This window comes from Silene latifolia, chromosome 1 (genome assembly GCF_048544455.1).
Source record: "Silene latifolia isolate original U9 population chromosome 1, ASM4854445v1, whole genome shotgun sequence".
Taxonomy (NCBI): Eukaryota; Viridiplantae; Streptophyta; class Magnoliopsida; order Caryophyllales; family Caryophyllaceae; genus Silene; species Silene latifolia.
Window position 1 is genome coordinate 163,610,515 of NC_133526.1, and position 9,857 is coordinate 163,620,371.

At 45.7% G+C, this 9,857-nt stretch overlaps 1 protein-coding gene across 1 annotated transcript; it reads left to right on the forward strand.

Annotated features, from left to right (window-relative positions):
* Nucleotides 1-780: 780 nt before the first annotated feature.
* LOC141586478 (uncharacterized) lies at nucleotides 781-1,242 on the forward strand. The gene has a single exon (XM_074407714.1). It carries the CDS (start codon nucleotides 781-783, stop codon nucleotides 1,240-1,242), a length of 462 nt encoding a protein of 153 aa, XP_074263815.1.
* Nucleotides 1,243-9,857: the final 8,615 nt, after the last annotated feature.

Genomic DNA, 9,857 nt, shown 5'->3' on the forward strand with positions numbered 1-9,857 from the left:
TGGAACTGGTCGTGGATCAAGAGCTGCCATCTAAAATTTCATTTATGGATGAAAGAGGTGTAGTGATACATGTTGAGGTTGAATATGAGTGGAAACCAGTCAAATGCAAGAAGTGTCAGGGGATGGGAGATGAAATAGATCAATGTAGGAGAGGCAGGACTCAGACGGGGAAGGCTATAGTCAAGCAAGTCTGGAGGCTAGTCGTGCACAATGATAAGACTAAGAACACATCTCAGGGAGACCAAGTGATTCAGACCAAGGCTGTGCCCTCACCAACGAGGGTGCTAGATACACCAGTCAAGAGGCTAGTTCTAATGACTAGGGGAGATAAGTCACAGGAAGCAGCAAATGATGGCTATAACAAGGAATCATTTGGGGGACACTCCTATAAGGAGATACTCAAATCCCCTAGGAAAACAGCTGGTGTGGAATATGGTAATGATAATCCTTCAAAATTATCTTATGGATAGTTTAGGATTTTGGAATGTGAGAGGCATGAATAGAGTAGGAAAACAAAAAGCAATAAATTTTTTCTTATAAAATAAAGGTATTGGCTTGTTTGGATTATTAGAAACTAAAATAAAGTGTAAAGTTTTTCATAAGGTCGTTAATAGCTTCAATAATTGGTGTATTTCTACTAATAATGGATATCATAATGGGGGGAGAATCTGGATTCTTTGGCAGCCTAAGACTTTTAGGGTTCACTTCCTGAAGTACAATGCTCAATTTATTCACATGAAGGTTGAATCCTTGGTGAGCAGGGATACATTTTATCTGACCATGGTGTATGCGTTCAATGGTGTTAATGATAGAGCCCTTCTTTGGGGTCATCTGAGGAGAATATCAGGGACAATTGCAGGCCCATGGGCCATAGCAGGCGATTTCAACTGTGTCTTATCAGCAACTGAGAGAGTTGGGGGCAATGTTCCATCTACTGAGATGGAACCTTTCAGGGACTGTGTAACAGACTGTGGTGTTCTGGATATTGCTGCAACTGGTTCCTTGCTCACATGGAACAACAAGCAGAAGCCTGAGGAGAGGATATATAGCAGACTGGATAGAGTCTTGGTCAACAAATCCTGGTGTGATCATTTACCTGATTTGTATACTCATTTCCTTCCTAAGGGGATATATGACCATACCCCATGTATTGTGAGCAGTTCTAAGCAGACTCAAGGGAAACGTAGCTTCAAGTATTTTAACATGTGGGGAGGGTCTAAAGATTTTATACCCATTGTGTGAAGTAATTGGTAAGTTACTGTAACTAGTACCCCTATGATCAAGCTGGTGAAAAAGTTGAAACTTCTGAAACCTGCCCTGAGACAATTGAATAGGGAGAAGTACAATGATATTGAAAATACAACTAACATCAAGCAAAAACAGGTGGAGGAGCTCCAAGCTCAGCTTGGGAGGGATCCCTTTGATTTGCTGTTGAGAACTACTGAGTATGAAGCAGCACATCAGCTAAAAGAACTCAGTATAGCTAGGGACAACTTCCTCTCCCAAAAAGCAAAGCACAAATGGGTAAAACATGGGAATTCCAACAGTGCTTTCTTTCATGGCTTACTTAAGCAAAGGAAACATGGGAATAAGGTTCTCAGGGTGGAAGATCTCCATAGGAAAGTATATGATACCCCTGAACAGATTCAGACTGCTTTCTTAGGATACTATAGACAATTACATGGGACCAGCCACACCACTAAGAAAGTTCACAGGAGAATCATTGATCAAGGACATAGATGTAGTCCTGAGGATTGTGCTAGACTGCTTAGACCTGTCATTGGGAAAGAGGTTAGGGATGCTGTGTTCAGTATACCAGATATCAAGTCACCAAGACCAGATGGGTATACAAGTAAATTCTTTAAGGATGCTTGGGGGGAGATAGGGGAGATGTGATTGTTGCTGTCCAGAATTTCTTCCAGCAGAGGAGATTGCTGGCACAAATCAATGCCACAAACCTAACCCTGATTCCAAAGTATGATAGGCCTCAGAATGTTACTCAATTTCGACCTATTGCGTGCTACAATGTTATATACAAGGTCATTTCAAAGCTTATGTGTGCTAGACTTGCTGAGGTGTTGCCCAATATTGTGGATCAAAATCAAGGAGCTTTCATTCAGAATAGGAGCATTCAGAAGGATATCATGATTTGTCAGAACTTAATAAAATTATATGAGAGGCCCAATGCCTCATCCAGGTGCCTCTTTAAAATTGACTTGCAAAAAGCCTATGATACAGTGGAATGGAAGTTTGTGGAGCAGCTCTTGAGAATGTGTTTAGGTATTTTTTACCAAGTTGATTGATTAGGGTCAATGCAGTCTTACTCATTGGTTAATTGTATGATTGCTCGTTTGTTGATACTTAAATAAGAAAATAAAGTATGCAATGTAAATTAACACGTAAGATTTGGTGACGCGGAAAACCCAATGTGGGAACAACCGCGGGAGGGACGGTACCCTGCCAAGTATTGCACTATTTGAATAGGAGGATGATTACAATTGTGGCACAAAGCTAATCCTGCTGGCCCTAGGCGTCAGGCCTGCAAGATCTTGGACGAATGTATATTTGAGTATAATAATATGCCGTGGTGTTGATGTGTTCTTGAATGTGAATATCTGAGTGCGGATGTGTTGAATGTCCTTCTTGATTTGCTTCCTTGGCTATTTATAGGGTAAGAACCCTAGATATGTCCTACTTTGAATATGGAAAGGGAATATAATTTCCATAAGTACTCTTTCCATACTTGGTCGCCTTTCCCAATTCTCCTTGATCTCCCTAACTTCTCCCTATCTTCTCCCTAACTCCTCCCTATCTTCTCCCTAACTCCTCTTTCCTTAATCCGGACGCCTTCTATGATGGGCTCCTGATCTCCCCTGAGTCCGTTTCCCCTTTCTCCAACCGCGGGCTTCCTTCCTCCTTATCACTCCTTCTATAGCTTTTTATTTTATTAAGTAGGACTCCTTTGTTGTGCTATTTTTAGCCCAAACAGTTTGCCCTAAATTTCTTGTGAAGTACGCTTCCAGGTATCGAGCAAGGAATTTACGTAATCGAATGCTAAAAACCCTAAGCCGTCTTTTACACTCCTTCCCATGCAATCCATCATGTCAGCCGCCCTACTCCTCTTTTCTCGCACCCAACTCCCTCTCTCCTCTTTATAACTCCAACCTCCAACCTCCACCTTCCACTTTTCATTAATCTTAAATCATTTCAAAAATATTCTTCTCTCTTAAACCCTCAACCTTCCTTCTTCTTTATTTTTTGCCGGCTTCACCGTTCCACTTCCTCCGTCTCTTTCACCAGGTAATCCACCCTCTTTTTCTTCTTTGATTTCCATTTTCTCTTTCCTCCATAGGCAAAAATCGACAATCCTCCACACCCTCTGATCGTAATCTCGACCCCACTTTTCCTTCTCGGGGACTTTTTATGCATCCCCACGACTGTGACTCCGCCTTGACTCCGGCCGACATTTCCACGATCAAGAATCTGCTTGGTCTTGGTGACGAGGTGGACATTGCCATTCCTGAACCGGGACAGAAAGCCGACGCCCTCCGTCCAGGGTGGGTTAGTTTTTACATGTACCCATTTAGATACGGCCTCCGTTTTCCTTTCCCTAAACTCGTTCAAGACTTTATCTTCACCAATAACTTTGCCATGGCACAAATTTCTGCTGCCATTTGGAGAGTTCTTCTCTATTCCCTTGCCGCCGCCGAATACATCGGTAAATCTGTCACTCTGGGCGACCTAGCCCATATGTACAACATCAGATCCCTGGGCAGGGGTCAATTCTCATTCCGGGGCCGTGGTGAGGCTCTCTTCAGACACGTGTCAAAATCCCGTGATGAGAAATTGTTTGAGGACTTCTTCTACGTGAGGAAGGACTCCATCCAGCCTCCTGCTGATTATATTTTCGAGAAATGGGTTCTAACTTCGAGTAAGTAGCCTTCCTGTCACCTGATTTATTTTATCTCGCTGCTTACTAGCTTACTTCATCGTCTTCGTGCAGCCCCGTGACTCGACCCGTATTGGTGCCAAGATCCTCGCTCAGTAGCAAACTATTCAAATCTCCGAATCCGAGAGAAAGTTCCCAGGACCGCTTCCTAGTTTTTCACCGCTTCCTCCTCCAATCCTCCTCGCGGCTCACGATGTCTTCTCGGTAAGACTTCTACACCCGTTTTAATTTGCATGTCTGTTTCTCCCGATGTTTTAAGCATTCTCGTCGTCGAGACTATATATGCTTGCAGGTTCAAAAGTTGATCAATTAGAAATCATCCTCCAAAGTGCCAAAAGAAAGAGACCTTCGCCACCCGATGTGGCCTCCGCCTCCAAGAGAAGTGCTCCTGCTGCTTCCTTCCAGACTCCTCCCACGCTTTCCAGTTCTGCTGCACGTGAGCCCTTGGAGGTCGACCCGTTATCCCGTCATCCGCCTACTCCTCCTGCCAGTCCTCGGGCTTCATCTAGTGGAGGCATTACTGTTCATTTCTCGGAGGGCTTTGGGAATGTGGACAAGGTGCCATACTGGCCGGAGATTGACCAGCTGCTCTTCCCTCCTCTTAAGGAGACATTCTCAGAGTTCTCCCCAGAGGAGATGGCTGAGAACGACGTGCACAATGCCTTCATGGTAAATATTCTTCGTTTTCTACCTGTCTGTCTGTCTGCTTTGCTTAGATTCTGCCTCTTGACTTCCTTGCCGATTTTGATTTTTCCCGCCCCTGCACCCTTCAACCGCACTCTACAATAGGAAGATGATCAACATAGTGCGGACCACCACCCGTGCTACCAACGTCAAGAACCAGGAGTCAAGGGGACTATTGCCGATCCGCACAAAGAGCGGGTTGATCTCGAAGGAGCGTGTGGTGGAGTGAAGACCGAGCTTACTCGTCACCAAGAAGAAGTCAAGGAGGGGGCCGATCACCGTGGCTCGTACTCAAGCGGTGTGCAACACTTTTTCTGACTCCCTCAAGCGCTCTGATGAGAAGATCAGCGAGCTGATCTCCCTGGCCACCAATGTTGTTGCCTATGCTACCTGACAGGGAAAGATCAGCGGGATGCGTGCTGCTCTCGTGGAGGCTCCTACCCAGCAGGCTATAGAGGAAGAGGAGAAGCAGTTGGAGATGCTCTACCCTACCCAACCTGATCTGAGTGTGCTGATGCCTGAAGTTGGGGAGGTGAATTCTCCTGCGCTGGCTGAGCAAGCTGCTAGCGATGGAGCTGGAGTGTCCCAGGATGCTGCTGACGGAGCTCAGGAAGCTATGGCAGCTGAGGATGTGCAAGCTGGTGCGGTACCTGAAACGAGAGGTCACCAGGCAGAGGAGATGCCAGAGGTGGAGGTCATTAATGTGACCGATAATTAAGTATTTTTATGTTTTGATGAACTTTTTGGCAGTCTGGCCCAGAGGTGGCAGACTTTGTAAGTTTTAAAACTTTCTTTCTGTGGTTGCTCCGCCAAGGTGGCGGTTAAACTTGGGGCCATATTTTGGCCATGTTTTGAAATGCCCTTTGTCATAGTTTGGCAAAGTTTTAGTTTTACATATCGTGTGCTTGTTATTTATTTTCCCTATTTTTAGGAAGTTTGCCATGTCAGCCTGCTTGACTGATTTAGGTGAGTCCTGTGATCCTGAAAAGGTCGACGTTATGACTCAGCTAGCTGTTGTGTCAGCCTGATGGCCAATTTAGGCGTATGCCGCAATGTAAGGAGGAGTGGCCGTGTCAACCTAGGAGGCTGATTTAGACCAGCCTCGTCAGCCTGAATAGGCTGATCCGGACTAAGCTAGCTGCCGTGTCAGCCGGATGGCTGATTTAGGCGTATGCCGCAGTTTTGGACTACTTAACCTTGTTCATGACGCAAGGTGTGTTCATCACGTTTAAAGCCAGCAGGGGCGTAATTTAGGCAAGTTTATCGTCGTTCTAGGACCAATGGGACGCTGCAAGATTCTGGTAGCACAGATATCCCTACGTTCTATGTTCGTGTGCATGCATGCTGGGGCCCTGATTAATTGCGATTAGTGCGAGCTACGTCCAGGGGGTGGTATCAGGGGTAGCTGAGTAAGCGTATTCAGCTATCAACCAGGCTCCCTTTCATATGTTCCACAGTCCGCCTGGTGAGGGTGCTCCTTGTGGAGAAAATAGGTTAGGCATGTTGGAGTGCCATGTGCCTTGTCACCCCGCATTGGCAGTTGACAGTCCTGCTAGACATCCTTTCAAAGTACCATAGACACTAGGATTCAAAGAGATGTACTTAGAGAAGCCTGAAAATAAGAAAATCTATTAAAATGATGTGAAGTACATGCGCCATCTCATGGGGTACTGAGCAATTGTGGTCCCAGGACGCCGCGCACCACACCACCTAATAGTAGTTTAAAGTTTTAAAAGAGCTATAGACACCGAGAAATAAAAGTGAAATTGGCGATGCCTACTACCGATTTTTATTTTAACTTTAAAAGTGATTTGGCTTTTCATAGTACATCATTCTGAAAGCTAAAGTCTACTTATTATTAAAAGTAATATCTCTTCAGGTGAAGTATGTTCCATGGGCGTTGTATGATTTGATCGTCCATAGTCATCAGTCTTTATGCACCATGGCCAACAACTCCTTCTACCTGGTATGGTCCTTCCCACTTGTAGGCGAATTTGCCTGCTTTTCGATTCTTGGTGTTTTGAAACACTTCTCGGAGAACCAGGTCTCCTACCTCCAGGAGCCTGACTTTCACATTCTTGTTATAACTCCTGGTCACAGACTGTTTGTAGGCAGCCAGACGGATTTTTGCGCTTGCTCGCAGCTCGTCAATCGTGTCCAGGCTTCTGATCATCTCTGCATTGTTCAGTTCCCCTGTCATATTTTCATACCTCTGCGTGGGGACTAGAACTTCTGACGGAATGACTGCTTCTGCGCCAAACACCAGGCTGAAGGGTGTTTGACCTGTTGCTATCTTTGGTGTCGTTCTGTCTGACCATAACACTAGTGGCAATTCATCTGCCCACTTTCCTCCTAACTCCTGTAACCTCCTTCTCAGATTGTCCATAATGATTTTGCTGCTGGATTCAGCTTGCCCGTTGGACTTCGGAGTCCTAGGTGCTGACTTTTTTAAGGTGATGTTCCACCTGGCACAGTATCCCTCGGTATCGTTGGAGATAAATTGTGAACCATTGTCACATATGATTGTTTACGTCTTTTTTACCTAAGTCGATTTAGGGTCAATGTAGTCTATATTCGTTGGTCGATTGTATGATGATTTGTATGTTAATAAGTAAACGGGAAATAAAGTGCGTAATATAAATTGACACGTAAGATTTTGGTGACGCGGAAAACCCAATGTGGGAACAACCGCGGGAGGGACGGTACCCTGCCAAGTATTGCACTATATGAATTGGAGGATGATTACAATTATGGTACGAAGCTAATCCTGCTGGCCCTAGGTGTCAGGCCTGCAAGATCGAGAATAAACGTGTATTATTTGCCGAGATGTGATCTTGAGTGTTGATGTACGAATGCGGGTGTTTTCTGAACGTCCTTCTTGATTTCCTTCTTTTGCTATTTATAGGGTAAGAACCCTAGATATACTCTATCCCGAATATGGAAAGAGAATATTATTTCCATAAAGACTTCTTTCCTAATCCGGATTCCCTTGCCAATTCTCCCCGATCTCCCTAACTTCTCCCTAACTTCTCCCTGACACTCCTTTCCTTAACACGGGCGCCTACTGTGATGGGCTCTTGATCCTTCTTAAGCCCGTTCCCCCTTCTCCTGACTGCGGGCTCCCATCCTCCTCACCTCTTCTCTATAATCTTTATTTCACCAAGTGGGCTTTCTTTATTACGCTATTTTTAGCCCAAACAGTTTGCCCCAAATTTCTTGCGAAGTACGCCTTCAAGTATCGAGCAAGGAATTTACGTAACCAAATATTTAAAACCCTACGCCGCCCTTTTACTCCTTCCCATGCAAGCCGCCTTTCTCCTCTTTCTCCGCACCCAACTCCCTCTCTCCTCTTTATAACCCCAACGTCTCTCTTCCACTCTCATTAATCACTCCAAATCATTTCAAAAAACTCTCTTCTCTTAAACCCTCAATCTTCTTCCCTTTAATCTTCATCAGCTTCACTGTTCCCTCTCTCGTCTTCATCATCAGGTAATCCATCTTCTTTCTCTCTTTCTTTTAATCTTCATTTTCTCTTTCCACCATGGGCAAAACCCGACAATCCTCGGCAACCCCAACACCCTCCGACCGTAATCCTGACCCCGTTTTCCCTTCTCGGGGACTTTTTAGACATCCACATGATTGTGATTCCGCCCTAACTCCGGTCGACATTCCTAGGATCAAGAGTCTGCTTGGTCTTGGTGACGGGGTGGATATCGTCATCCCTGAACCGGGACAGAAAGCTGACGCCCTCCATCCGGGGTGGGTTTGTTTCTATTTGTACCCATTTAAATTTGGCCTCCGTTTCCCTTTCCCTAAACTCGTCCAAGATTTTATCTTCACCAATAATTTCGCCTTGGCACAAATTTTCGCTGCCATATGGAGAGTTCTTCACTATTCTCTGGCCGCTGGTCAGAGTACTGGCAAATCTGTCACTCTGGGCGATCTGGCCCATATGTATAGCATCAGATCCCTGGGCAGGGGTCAGTTCTTATTCCGGGGCCATGGAGAGACTCCCTTCAAACATGCATCAAAGTCCCGTGATGATAAATGGTTTGAGGACTTCTTCTACGTGAGGAAGGATTCCATCCAGCCTCCTGCTGATTATATTTTCGAGAAGTGGGCTCTGACTTCGAGTAAGTAGCCTCCCTGTCGCCTGAATTATTTTATCTCGCTGCTTACTAGCTTACTTCATCGTCTTCGTGCATGCCCCTGTGACCTTACCCGTATAGGTGCCAAGATCCCTGCCTGCAGCAAGCTGTTCTGTATATCTGAATCTGAGAGAAAGTTTCCAGACCTGCTTCTTGGTTTTTCGCCTGATTCCTCCTCCAATCCTCCTCAATCAGCCCACAGTATGTCTTCTGGTAAGGTTTCTGTAACCACTTTCGTTTGCGTGCTGTTGTTGCTGATGTTTTAAGCATTCTGTCGTCTGAGACTGTGTATGCTTGCAGGCTCAAAAGTTGATCCACTAGAACTCATCCTCCAAAGTGCTAAAAGAAAGAGACCTTCTGCCAGCCCTGATGTGGCCTCTGCCTCCAAGAGGAGTGCTCCTGCTGCCTCTTTTCAGACTCCTCCTGCAGTTTCTAGTTCCGCTGCTCGCGTGCCCCTAGAGGTCGATCCGCTGTCTCGTCATCCGCCTACTCCTCCTGCCAGTCCCCGTGCTTCTACTAGCGGAGGCATCATTGCTCATTTTCCAGAAGGCTTTGGGAATGTGGACAAGGTGCCCTACTAGCCGGAGATTGATCAGCTGCTCTTTCCTCCTGTTGAGGAAACTCGGAGTTCTCCCCATAGGAGATGGCTGAAAATGACGTGCACAACGCTTTCATGGTAAATATTCTTCATTTTCTACCTGTCTGTCTGTCTATTTCTTGCTTAAATTCTGCCTTCCAATTCTTTTGCTGACTTCTGATTATTTATGCCCCAGACTCTTCAGTCTGCACTCTACAACAGGAAGATGATCAACATAGTGCAGACCACCAGTCGTGCTACCAGCGCCAAGAACCAGGAGTCAAGGAAATCAAGTTGCGGATCCGCACAAAGAGCGGGTTGATATGAAGGAGCGTGTGGTGGAGCTGAAGACTGAGCTTGCTGTCACCAAGAAGAAGTTGAAGGAGGGAGCTGATCAGCTGGCTCGAACCCAGGCGGTGTGCAGCACTTTTTTTGACTCTCTGAAGCAGTCTGAGGAGAAGATCACTGAGCTGATCTCCTTGGCCACCAATGTCGTTGC

Bases quoted from the DNA above. Each gene is read 5' to 3' on its own strand.
- LOC141586478 (XM_074407714.1), top strand. From the start codon at position 781: ATGGTGTATGCGTTCAATGGTGTTAATGATAGAGCCCTTCTTTGGGGT.